Source organism: Tiliqua scincoides, chromosome 3 (assembly GCF_035046505.1).
Source record: "Tiliqua scincoides isolate rTilSci1 chromosome 3, rTilSci1.hap2, whole genome shotgun sequence".
Taxonomy (NCBI): Eukaryota; Metazoa; Chordata; class Lepidosauria; order Squamata; family Scincidae; genus Tiliqua; species Tiliqua scincoides.
Window position 1 is genome coordinate 53,245,568 of NC_089823.1, and position 12,906 is coordinate 53,258,473.

General features: G+C 42.8%; 1 protein-coding gene across 4 annotated transcripts in view; it reads left to right on the forward strand.

The window, feature by feature from the left end:
* The window catches only part of USP25 (ubiquitin specific peptidase 25), an 86,887-nt gene that overhangs the window by 18,884 nt on the left and 55,097 nt on the right, over positions 1-12,906 (forward strand). For all 4 annotated transcript variants that reach the window (XM_066621792.1, XM_066621794.1, XM_066621793.1 and 1 more), the window contains exons 2-4: positions 2,740-2,817; positions 4,359-4,503; positions 10,113-10,236. In XM_066621792.1, coding sequence (XP_066477889.1) covers positions 2,740-2,817; positions 4,359-4,503; positions 10,113-10,236 — 347 coding nt within the window. The remainder of the gene's footprint in view (positions 1-2,739; positions 2,818-4,358; positions 4,504-10,112; positions 10,237-12,906) is intronic.

Consider the following 12,906-nt stretch of genomic DNA (forward strand, 5'->3'; position numbering starts at 1 on the left):
CCTTAAACATGTATTTATTTTGTATTTTAAAACATTTCTACTCCACCTTTTCCCTCACAAAAGACAGGCATACAAGGTGACTAACAGCAGATAAAATACAATATTAAAATAAATAAAGCAATAATTGAAACAAACAGCAAACAACTTATCTTGGGAGGTTCATCACAGAACAGAAATGCCAGAATGCCAGTTTCTTCGGCCCTGCTGGAACACTGATATGGTCAATTTCATTTAAATGGGAAGGAAATCCATAACTGTGGCTCTGGTTCCAAGGCTAGTGTCAAAACAATTCATATTCCTATTCATATTCTTCATTTGACCTCCCCCCAACCCCCATAGCGGTTTTTCGGTTTCTGGCCTTAGACTGTAGCCAAACTCTACCATTATGTTAGTGAACTTCAATTTGCTAGTTAAATTGAGCCAATTGAAACATAACATGGTACCATATCTTATTTAACTATGGGCTGTGAATAATTAAGATTTAGTTCCACACCGTAAAGGGATTAAAAGATCTTTATTTAGGAGCCATGGTTTGAGGATGAAATGTCGGATCTATTCACATTTGTTTGCAGAGGTGGCTAAGTGAAGAGGCTGCCTATGCATTTTCGTGAGGGAGAGGCATGTTGGGAAAGCTGCTGTTAGGTAAACAAAAGAGATGAACCTTTAGAGTTATTGTCAGTGAGAGAAGCTTACAACCTAGAATATATCTCTTTCCTGCTTATCAAGGCTTCTGTTTCTATAGACTTTACTGCTGAGCATGCAGTGTCACTGAACGAAGCCAGAGATACAGATGTGCAAAATCAAAGTTGAGATAAAGTATGGTTGGTAAACCAATTTGAAACCATGGTTTCAGTTTTTGATTTGGTTTGTTTGCATAAAATAAACCACTGTTGTGTTAGTTGAAGGACTCAGTTTAGATGACTAATTGGACCATAGTTAACCCATTTCTGCCCAGCCCACAGGTGTACACATTTGATCCCTGTGGTGTATATGCAGTGTTGGGCAGAAATGGCTTAAGTAAACGATGGCTCCAATGACATCTGAACAGATAAGCCCTTAAGGACGGATAGTCTTTGGTAGGAGCATAACAGTGCCAGAGATGTGCCAGAGCCACTTCTTCGAGTCTCCGCCCCTGACCGAAGTTGCCAACAAATAACAGTGGTTGTCACAACTCATCCAGGACCATTTTTTGAGTCATTGTATTGATTCCAAGGCTTTTTGAGAATCAAGTCAAGCAAGCAAGCAAACACACAAGAGTCTCTTGCACACTCAAAAGCAAGTCTTGGGTCAAGTGTATTTGAGTCTTTTCATTTTTAGGTTAAAACTCCCGAATCAGTGCCCAAGTTTTTGACACGCATGATTCAAGTTCGTATGAGTCGCGAAAAACATGTGTTTTCGCTTCTTGAATCCGAGTTATCCCAGTCACAGTCCATTCCTGAACAGTACTGAGTTGAAGTGAGTATTCCTATAATTTTTTTGAGTACTTGCCATTTATCAAGAGGGTTATATTTGCCTGATATGCGTGCTTGATTAGTCTGATAACATTAGCACTATAAAGCAAAAGTTGCAGCGAGCCAGAACATGTATTTGTATCATGCTCTAAATGTGAATCATAGAATGGCAGGTGCTTCTGCCAGAAATACAGATTAAAATGAATTTTCAAATGCTTCCATATCAGCCAGCCACCTTTCTTTATGCTGTAATTATGTAACTGCTGTTTTATCGCATGTAGTTTAGAGAGCCTACATCTAACAATGTCCAAGGGACAGTTTGAATGACATTTTTATTGCCCACCTACCCCATGCATTAAAAGATGCATTCACTCACATTGCATGCACATATTCCTCCCACCCCCCCACTTTCCTGGTAAATCTCCCTAGTTGTGTAGGGTGTGTTGTCTGAACCACTTTCTTGGAGAGGTGCTGTTAAACCTACTTTAGGTGCTGCTTAAGCTCTATTCTACTACTTTCCTTCTCTCTGATTAATATGACTTACTGGAAGAGAAGTGAGGTGTGGGGCCAGGATGTGTGCACAAGTCTTTTACTGTCTGTTCAGTCCTGCTTTTTAAAATTATTATTGGAACAATTCCCCAAGATCCTTATCTCATAGGAAAACTTGGTTTGTAAAGGCACTTTTACATCATCATGTAGGCAGTTTCTTTTTGAATTTTCTAATCTAGGTGGAACATGCTGTACAATTTGAAATGCTGAAAAAAATCTTAAATTGCATGGATAGCTCCTCAAATGTGAAATATGTGAACCATATTTCTATGATGTGAACCAGTACGAAAGCATATAACATTTTGTCGAACCACTCTTCCAAAGCTGTTTCAAGACTTTCTGGTTACTTGGCAACATTAGTCCATTTTTAGTTTAATGCTTGTGACATCAGAGTTTTGGTACTGACATTTAAAAGTCAGCAGGATTCAAAATACATATAGGTATACCTAGTATCTTTTTATGTGCGCGCACTCATTTCCTTTATTGCATGGTGGGGGGGCTTGTCCAAATCGACCTATAGTTCAGCTGCTGCTATTACTATTATTTACAATATTTGGAGATCTCCTTTTTAGCCTTCATCTTCATCTAAAAAGCCTTCATCTTTATACCCATCTAGGTCCTCTCAGATTCAATTTTAATACATTATTTTTTAAAAAAGATTACAGCTCTTTTTCTCCCACTGTCTAAACTTGTTGGCCATATTTTAACTGAAATGCTTACCACTTTTTTAATTCTTCAGCACCAGCAGACGTTTCTGAATCAGCTGAGAGAGATCACTGGTATCAATGATACTCAAGTACTGCAGCAAGCTTTGAAGGTATGGTGGGTTTTACATGACTGTTATGCCTGTCCTTGTTTAAGATGATATTCTTTTGACATGCTTCTGAAACTAATTACATAAATATGTAAGATGATTAACTGAAATGCTGGAAGCCTTGGAAACAGTTCAGCTTCCAAGATATCAGAAATAACTTTTGGGTGACAGCCTTATTCTGGGATGTAGAAGTAGTCAAAGTTCCACATGCATCTGGTATGTAGGTACCTCTTGATTAGAATTATTTCCAATCCTGATTTAAATAAGGTGGCATCCTGGCTAGTCATCTGCTATTAGAAGTAGTGTTTTACTTGCACACTTGGAATGCATGAGGGAGATTCTAATGGCAGCAGCGCTATTCAGGAGTGCTGTTATGCCACAGAAGAGTTGGAGAAAACTTTTGTGGTCCCCTGAACTGCAAGGAGATCAAATCAGTCAGTCCTACAAGAAATCAATCCTGACTGTTCATTGGAAGGACAGATACTGAAGCTGAATCTTAAATACTTTGGTCATCCCATGAGAAGAGAGGACTCTAGAAAAGACCCTGGGAAAAACTGAAGGCAAAAAGAGAAGGGGATGGCAGAGGATGAGATGGTTAGATTGTTTCACGGAGGCAATGAACCTGAATTTGGACAAACTCTGGAAGTTAGTGGTAGATGGGGAGACCTGGCATGCTGTGGTCCATGGGTTCATGAAGAGTCGGACACGACTTAACTGAACAATAACAATTATGCCACTCTTGATAGTGGACATTTGTATGATGCCCAAAGTATTTCAAATATATTTTCTTGTAATCCTTAACATTCTGTATGGAAATATTGTCCATATTGCCGCTGAAGAAGAGGCAGTGACTTAAAGGCCACACAGTGTTCATGGTGGAGGCAAGATTTGAACCAGAAATTTCCTGATTAATTTGGTCAGTCTCTTGACCAGTGCATGGCAACTCTAAATGTTTACTTATTTCAGTGCCAAATAAGTAACAAATTATTTTAAATTCTTCTTTGCAGCCAGGTTACCAAAGAAAATTTTATGCTGTGAGTGTAGTCCAGTTGGAAGTTGAGCATTTTTCATTCTTATTCATTTCAGTGTTGGAATTAAGCATTTGTTTAGAATTATTTTATTTAAAAATTCAATGGGATTTGAAAGTGTGTAACATTGTCTGGATTGTGTCCTTAGGGTAGGCCAATTTGATCGATGCCATCCAAGCCATTGCCTCAATTAAGGACGTGTGTGTGGAAGGTGTCTGGCATCAAAGACACTCCCACATATATTGATTAGAAGCATGGAACAGGGGCATCAAGAAAGGGTTGGCCCACAGTGTTGTTTGAGCTGGCTCACTGTCTTCGCCCAACCTTGTATTATACTACTAATCTGTGAAGTGTCTAAGTGAAGTAAGCTTATAATTTGGGAATGGTATTTTGTGTGCAGGTGTTTATTAAGTGCACTTAGACCTGATGCTGGAAGCTGATCATCTCATACAAAACTGGTTTGTCATTTAAAATGACATGTGTTTGTTCTGATATGATGTGTCTGTACATTTACAGGATAGCAATGGGAACTTGGAGTTAGCAGTTGCTTTTCTTACTGCAAAGAATGCTAAGATTCCTCAGCCGGAAGAGACAACCTACTATCAAACAGCACTTCCTGGCAATGACAGATACATCAGTGTAGGCAGTCAAGCAGATACAAGTAAGTGTGTAACTTTTCTCTGTGAAACGAGGGAACTAAGCAAATTACAGCTTAGTTAGAAAAGCTTACTGCTGCTTCAGCCTGCCATTGGTGTTAATAGTTTATTATGCCTACAAACTTCAAAGCTTTCGTGTTTAAAAATCTGGTGAATTTTTTTTAAAGTTTGACTTTGTATAAAAACATAATTCTGAGCACAATCCTGTACATGCTTACTCAGAAGTAAGTTCCATTGTGTTAAATGGGGCTTACTCCCAGGGAAGTGTCCATAAGATTGCAGCCTGTGTTGTGTGCAGAAAATATAGTGGCTGTTTAGGCGCTTGGTCTGTTTCAGGATTCTAGTGGTGGCTTGTACATTAGTTAATTACCGTATTTTTTGCTCCATAAGACGTACCTGACCATAAGACGCACCTAGTTTTTAGAGGAGGAAAACAGGAAAAAAAAATATTCTGAACCAAATAGTGTAATAAAATATTTAATAAACTATAACAGAATAACATTTGAACTATGTAAAGTGAACAGCAGTCAACAGTGGCATTAAGAACCATTATCACTGTCATTAACAAATGGAGAGACTTAAAGGTTTGAGTACTCTAGTTTTCTGGAAACCCCAAGAACTCATCATCGCTAGAGTCAGAATTTATGAAGCTCATAAAAGCAGGTGCACACAAATAGGGGATCACATTATCTTTCTGCTACAATGATGTTCTGCCAAATCCCAATCCACTGGGCCTTGTGCCCGCTTAAGGCTGATCAGTCCCCCTTGTGCAACTCACCAGTGCAGCAAGCAAAAGTGAGTCCAGTTCCAGTCCACAGATGCCAAGTAAATCAGTCCCATCAATCAGAGTTGCCAAATCAGAGTCCAGAACCAATAAGCCAAATTACAGTCCAAGGTCAGTCAAATCCATCAGGGTATCCAAGTTCAGTCACAATCCACAGTCAGATTCCAAATTCAATAAACCCAGTCAGTCTCCTCTCCAACCTGCACTCCTTCAAAACCCACAAACCCTTTCTGCCTCAGGTACTCCTTATATCCCTGAGGGCCCTATTGCCTTCCAGTGGCTGCAGCTGTGCAGCACACTCTGCTGAATGCCCAGGCCTTACCCTTAAAGGGGCCACTGCTGACACCACATCTACCTCTTCGCCAGTTCTTCCGTGATTCCAATACAAATGAACAAGTGGAAAGTTCAACCACAACTTGAATTCTCAAGACACAACAAACCTCTGGATTTATGGTGAGAACCAAGCCTTACCTGGGGCTTGTGCAATAAGCAAACACTGGCATTCTGACCAAGGAGACAGTTTTTTCTTTGTGATGGGGGGGGGGGGGCTTACATTCAGATGCTGGATGAGATGAGTGAAAGCGTCCCTCCCCTGCTGTGTGAGTGTGTGTGTGGGGGGGGCAGAGCATCTGTGTGTGTAAGAGAAGGGGGCAGCCTGTGTGTGTGAGAGAGGGGGGGAAGTGTTTGTGTTGCAGAGACATCGTGATGCTCCAGGCTTGGGGTGGGGGGAAAGAGAAGCTGTGATGCTCCAGGTTTGGGGGGCGGAAGAGAGAAGCTGTGATGCTCCAGGCTTGGGGGGGGGAGAGGATGTGATGCTCCAGGCTTGGGATGGGGGGGGGAAAGAGAGGCTGTGATGCTCCAGGCTTGGGGGGGGGGAGAGAGAGAGGCTTTCCAGGGAGTAAGCCCCCCTGACTCTAATGGGACTTACTTCATAGTAGGCATGCTCAGGATTGGGCAGCGAGACTGCCACCCCACCCACGCTTTCCTGGGAGTGAGCCCCAGTGACTCTGAGACTTACTTCTGAGTAGCCTCTGACTGCCCGGGGAAGCAGAGCAGAGCAAGCGGGCAGGGGGCGGGGCCAGGGCCAGGGCGGAGTTGGTTTGTTTTTTTTTTGTTTTTTTTTGTTTTTTTTTGCAGTTTTCGCTCCATAAGACACACACACTTCCCCCCACTTTTGGGGGTGGGGGAAAGTGTGTCTTATGGAGTGAAAAATACGGTAGTTCACATATTAGAAGTCACATTTCCCCATATCAACTCTAATATAACAGGAGACCCTGCTTAGAGTTTCTAGAGATGAATATTCAAGATAAATATTAATGATAAATATGAACTAAAATAAATATTACTTCTTTGTACTAGAAACTTAACTGAACTGGGGGCTGGCACTTTTTAATGTTATATATTTTAATAGCTACTTATAGTAGCTATTATGTAGTTGTATATTTATAGTTATATTTTAATACATACCCATTCCTAACTAAATTCTTCATTGCTGATGCAGCGGCACTGTCACAGGCTACACTGCATCCTGTGGGGGAATTATGGTTGCTGGAGGTCTTCTTGGGGTAAGGGAACTTTTGTTCCCTTTCGCCAGGGTTAAGCCCCAGCAGCTGCAACAGGTCAACTCAGAGCTGCACTGGCACAAGTCTGCATTGATCCATGTCAGCAGGTCAGGCCCGGGAAGGGCGATGGGATATGTTGTGCCCAGGAGCCTCTGATCTGCCCAGCCCATTACCCCCTCCCCGCCCTGGCCCTGCCCCTGTACTGCACTTACCTGCTCTGGGGGGCATCCCTACACATGCTAATACCAGTGGGAAGACTCTGGCCTTTCTGCCAGTGCTGGCAGCTTTTGTGCAATTGCAGAGCTCTTTATGGTGCTTTTGTGATCGTGTGAAGGCCTAAGCCTGCCTATGGAATGTGCATTTTGCCGACATGCTTCTCTGTTACGATTAAGTCCTTAGGGCAGTGGTATTCAAACTGGGGCGTCGCAACGCCCCAGCCTGTGGGTCCTGGCCTCTTCCCCCTTAAGGGGTGGGGGCAGCCAGGAGACAGGGGGGGAAGGCAGTGGCAAGATCCACAGGATCGCACTGCTCAGGGGGGCTGCAGGGGCTTGGGTGCCCTTGCCCAAGCCTCCTGCAGCCTCCCGGGGGTGCAGGAAGCCCTGCACAACCTTTGGTAGGGCTCCCCAGGTCAGGAAAAGTGAAAGCTGAGCGATCGTGCCCCACTCCGCAAAACCGGAAGCTCAGCACGATCACTCCGCTTTCCCTCCTGACGGGTCTGCAGGGACTGGGGTGCACTCACCAGTCCTTGCAGCAGCTGTCCCTGTGTGCGGGGAGCCCTGCGCGAGCGCCTGCAGGGCTCCCCAGGTCAGGGAAAGGAAGAGTGGGGCAATCACGCTCCGCTTCCGCTTTTGCAGAGGCAGAGCAGATTGCTCCACTCTCCCTTTCCCTGACCTCGGGCGCCCTGCAGGCGCTCGCACAGGGCTCCCTGCACACAGGCATGGCTGCTGCAGGGACTGGAGAGTGCATCTCAGTCCCTGCAGCCCCCTGAGCGACGCGATCCTGGGGATCGCATCGCGACCTTCTCCCTGCCGCCTCTCCCCCGCCTCTGCAAAGACTTACTGCGGGTTTCAAACTCCCGGAAAGTTTGAAAACTGCAGCCGTAGGGTTAAACAAATCTCTAATAGTGTTCTGTTACAGTTGTTACAACAATATTTGAGTTTCACAGGTTATATTCATATATGAACGTTGTAGAACCTGCAGCATAACTAACTGAATTACACCCCAATATTTTTGTTGATTTGCATTTCAAGTGCATGTTTTTTTAGGATTTTCATGTGTTTCTATTATCAATGTAACATGACAGGTATGTGAACTCTGGCTATATTTTTCCTCGTTGGCAGAAACACTTGTTTTTCAGAAACAAGGAAAGGAAAAATTGTATATACAGTGGAAAGGCCATAAATGTTTGACCTTGACATACTTTGGCAGATACTGCATGCTTAACAATGGCTAGCATTGTTTGGTTTACAGTGATAGTACTCTTGCTAAAATAAAGGAAGGAAATGAAAGAATAATTCCTTGGATCACACCTAGGCTAGAAGATGACAGGCACTTAACTAGATGATCAGAGTCCTTTAGAGCAGTGATTCTCAAACTGGTGGGTCATGACCCACCAGTTCATATAAAACCTCCCCCTTCCCTTTAAGGGGTGGGGGAAAGGGGAGAGGCAGTGATGCAGTTCGCAGGATTGTGTCACTAAGGGAGGTGAGGGGGTGTGCTTTTACTTACTGTGGGCTTGGGCAGGCAGCAGGAGGTGCGGAGAGCCTTGCACAGCCCTCTGCAGGCCTCTCCATGGCTTGGAATGTTCAAAAATAGCAAGCGCAAACTACTTCCAATTTGCAAACGCAGCCAGGAGGTGGTCTGCCCCGCAAAGACTTGCTTTGGTTTGGGAGTAAAGCTCCCAAAAGTTTGAGAACCACTGCGTTTAGAGTCTACATGCTGGCTCCAAATGGATAAAGAACTGCTCTTACTGCATAGATTTTGGAGTAGTTGTGAGAGCATAACTGTTCAGCTCACTAGGCTGACAGAAGTTGCATACAGCCAGCAGGTCTTAAAGCAGCTCTTTGTGACCATTGCATGATGAACTGAATCCTAAGTTCCTGTGCATCTCTATCATCAGATGCTCCTTCCACAAATGGAAGGGACAGTGAACTCGTGGAATGGGACCTTAAGAAGCAATATGACAATAGCACTGCAGTTTGCACTAACTTAGGATAAAACCCATTTATCTGTTTCTAATATTAACCTTTGTGTGAATTTTCAGTTCCCTTATCTTTTTAACCATTGTTTTAATTATCTATAATAAAACTTTATTATCTACAATAATCTACAATAAATAAGGATTTATTATTTACAATAAGTCATGCACACTGGGGCAAAAAATCAAAACTTCACATATAGGCTAATGGGTTCTGAGCTGTCTGTGACAGATCTTGGGGTGGTGGTGGACAAGTCGATGAAAGTGTGAACCCAGTGTGTGGCGGCAGTGAAGAAGGCCAATTCCATGCTTGGGTTCATTAGAAAAGGTATTGAGAACAAAACAGCTAATATTATAATGCCGTTGTACAAATCTATGTTAAGGCCACACCTGGAGTACTGTGTCCAGTTCTGGTCGCCGCATCTCAAAAAGGATATAGTGGAAATGGTAAAAGTGCAAAAGAGGGCAACTACGATGATTACTGGGCTGGGGCACCTTCCTTACGAGGAAAGGCTACGGCATTTGGGCCTCTTCAGCCTAGAAAAGAGACGCCTGAGGGGGGACATGATTGAGACAAACAAAATTATGCATGGGAAGGATAGAGTGGATAGAGAGATGCTCTTTACACTCTCACATAACACCAGAACCAGGGGACATCCACTAAAATTGAGTGTTGGGAGAGTTAGAACAGACAAAAGAAAATATTTCTTTACTCAGCGTGTGGTTGGTCTGTGGAACTCCTTGCCACAGGATGTGGTGATGGCATCTGACCTGGATGCCTTTAAAAGGGGATTGGACAAGTTTCTGGAGGAAAAATCCATCACGGGTTACAAGTCTTGATGTGTATGTGCAACCTCCTGATTTTAGAAATGGGCTATGTCAGATGCAAGGGAGGGTACCAGGATGCAGGTCTCTTGTTATCTGGTGTGCTCCCTGGGGCATTTGGTGGGCCGCTGTGAGATACAGGAAGCTGTACTAGATGGGCCTATGGCTTGATCCAGTAGGGCTGTTTTTATGTTTCTTTCGTTCTGTTGCATTTTTAGTTTTGAGAAATATGATTTTGCTTTTCAGATGTGATTGATCTCACAGGGGATGATAAAGATGATCTTCAGAGAGCAATTGCCCTCAGTTTGGAGGAGTCAAACAGGGCATTCAGAGAGACTGGAATAACAGATGAGGAACAAGCCATTAGCAGGTAAATTCATAAACAGGGAGTAGACATTTTTTAAAAACTCAGTTATGTCTGTATTGGTGTTGCTAATGAATGCTAATTTTCATCTTAATGCTGTTGCTTATTGTTTTCTGAGATACCTAGCGCATTGTGTCCTATACAGGTCCAGCCTATTTATACAAGGATTTTTTATACACGGATTTGACTCAACACGAATGGCCCCTGCAAATGAGAAGGAATGTGCTGATCCCTGGAGAAGGGGAAAAATGCATCCCTTTAAAATCAGTTTTAAAAACTGAACAGTCCTTTAACAATAGCCTCCTTAATGAGAAGGGGGGGGCAACTGGCTGACAATCCATCAATCCTTCTCTGGCCTGTGGACCCCTCCCTTCCCCCAGTAATTGAAAGAAAGGTGATCATTTTGCAGTGGTGAAGGGAGGGGCTGAGTGAAGTGCTGATGGATTGTCTTCTTAATGACTCTTCTTAGAGTCAAAAGGTCAGCAAGGCTGTTTTTCAATCACTGGAGCAAAGAAACTTTGTTTTTTAAATTGATTTGCTATAATGCGTTTTTTGTTATCCAAGTGAGTGCTTGGAATGGAACCCACGCAAATAATTAGTCTCAACCTGTATGTTGAAAATTAGCTTTTTCATAAACTTTAGTAACAGCATATTACAGTTGTTGGCGAGTGTCTGTTTCCCAAGTCAGAATTGTGGTGACTTGCCCTTTCTGGCAGGTAAGCCCAAGAAGTTTACTCCCTTGTTCTGGAACAGGAGATAAGAGCACTGGGCTTGTGCATTTGCTCCAGGTGCCCAGAATGCCTCCACCAGCATAATGGAGGAGTGCCTGCCCCTTTTCTACTCCTGCTTGATGGTTGTTTTTTTTCCTTTTCTGCTTCCCAACACAAAAGGGAGGTGTGGTGCTTGCTGGTTTGATCCTGTATGGCCAGGATCCTCTTGCACCATGGTAACACAGTGGTCAAACTTCCCCAGACTTCATTGCACAATTGGAGCTGGGGAGGGGATCAGAATTACTGTGCTACAGCAGGACAATCTCTTATCTGGTTTCTTGCTGGAGGAAGACATCAGCTTGCCTGCAGCAGTTTATTCTGCTCCTTAGAGCAAGCATGGCTTGTCAAAGCAAGCATCGTTTAATGTGGATGCCTGGTTAGCAATAAACTGTTACAGCAAACTGAAATTGTCCAGGACAAAATTTGTGAAAGGTTATTTGATGTTAAGCGTATTGATCTGACATTAAATTTATTAAGCTAGTCTGTCCAAAATATTTCATCACTAAAAATGTAAGTGCCTGCTCTGAGCTCAGAGTGTCTGCTTTATCTAATTTGTAAACGCACCAGTTTCCTAATTTGCAGAAATTCCAGTGATCTCTAGTTGACCACCTCCTTTGTATTTCACTCTGCAAAACACTTACATAATATGAATGCTATCTTCAGTAATGCAGACTTAAGATAGAGACTTCATTTTAATGTGTAATGCACATTACTGTGGTTTTGTGCATCATATCTGCCTCAGATGATGAGCTGTCCAAAAGCTGGGAACCCTTGCTGGCTTGCATTTAAAGTGGTCACCAATTGTCCAAAATTGGGTCTTCTGTGGACACTTGAATCTATTGCAGTCCCTTGAATGTATTGATGTGCACACAGGGTTGGTATGTCATATGATTATATAACACTGTCTTATACTGAATCAGACCATTTAGTTCAATAGTGTCAACACTGAAGAGCAGCTGCTCTCCATGGGAAGAAGACCTGGGATCTTCTGCATGTAAAGCAGGTGCTCTGACAGCTCCAGTTGCCACTGTGTGACAGAAGTGCTTTTTTAAATTTGTGGTCCATTGCCTGGTCAACTTACTCTGCACATTTTGTTTTTTTGTTCCCTTCCGTAGCAGGTGCTCACTCTTTTCTTGCCCTAGCCTGATACATAACTGATGCCTCACTAGGATTCTGTGAGAAGGATGGGCTGTCTTCCTATTTAATTTAAGCTATGGATGGCTTCTGATAGATATTGAATATGCCATTATGCTTACCTTTTGGCCCAAGTGTAACTACATTGACTTACCTTTTAAGTGAGAGGACTAGTTGCTAGTCTGTGATTGGATAGTTCCAGGCACAATCTCAAAGAACCACGGAAATATGTTAAAAGTGAAGCTGTACTTGTTCTCGCTGTATGTTTTGTTATGACAGGTTTTGTAGCAAGGACTGGAAGTGGTGAGCACAGTAAAGGAATGATTCTTAACTGCCTATTGTGCTTGGCAAGGAATAAAAAAGGCTTTATACTTAAACAATGCTTTTTAAAAAAAGAAAACCTCAGAAGCCATTGACAGAGTAGATGAAATCTTCATTATAAAGTTGGAAAAAGGCTTGAATGGTTGTCTTGCATCCATCGTCTTTCATGAAGTTAGTCACTTATTCCTTTGCAGGGAAAACAAATCACAGTACAAGAAGTCTTGAACCTGCTTCTCATGTTGTGTCATGCAAATTTGCCCAATGCCGTTCCTAATGAAAAATAAAATGTGAGATGGATTTATACCTTGGTTTTTGGACTCTGCACCGCTGTGTGCACTTTCTACTTCTGGTTTGTCTGCACACCCATGTCTGAATCATTGGTAAACATGTTATCTGGGTCATTACTAAATAGGCCTAAAAATGCTCTTAGAAAATTGGATAGCATGGAAAC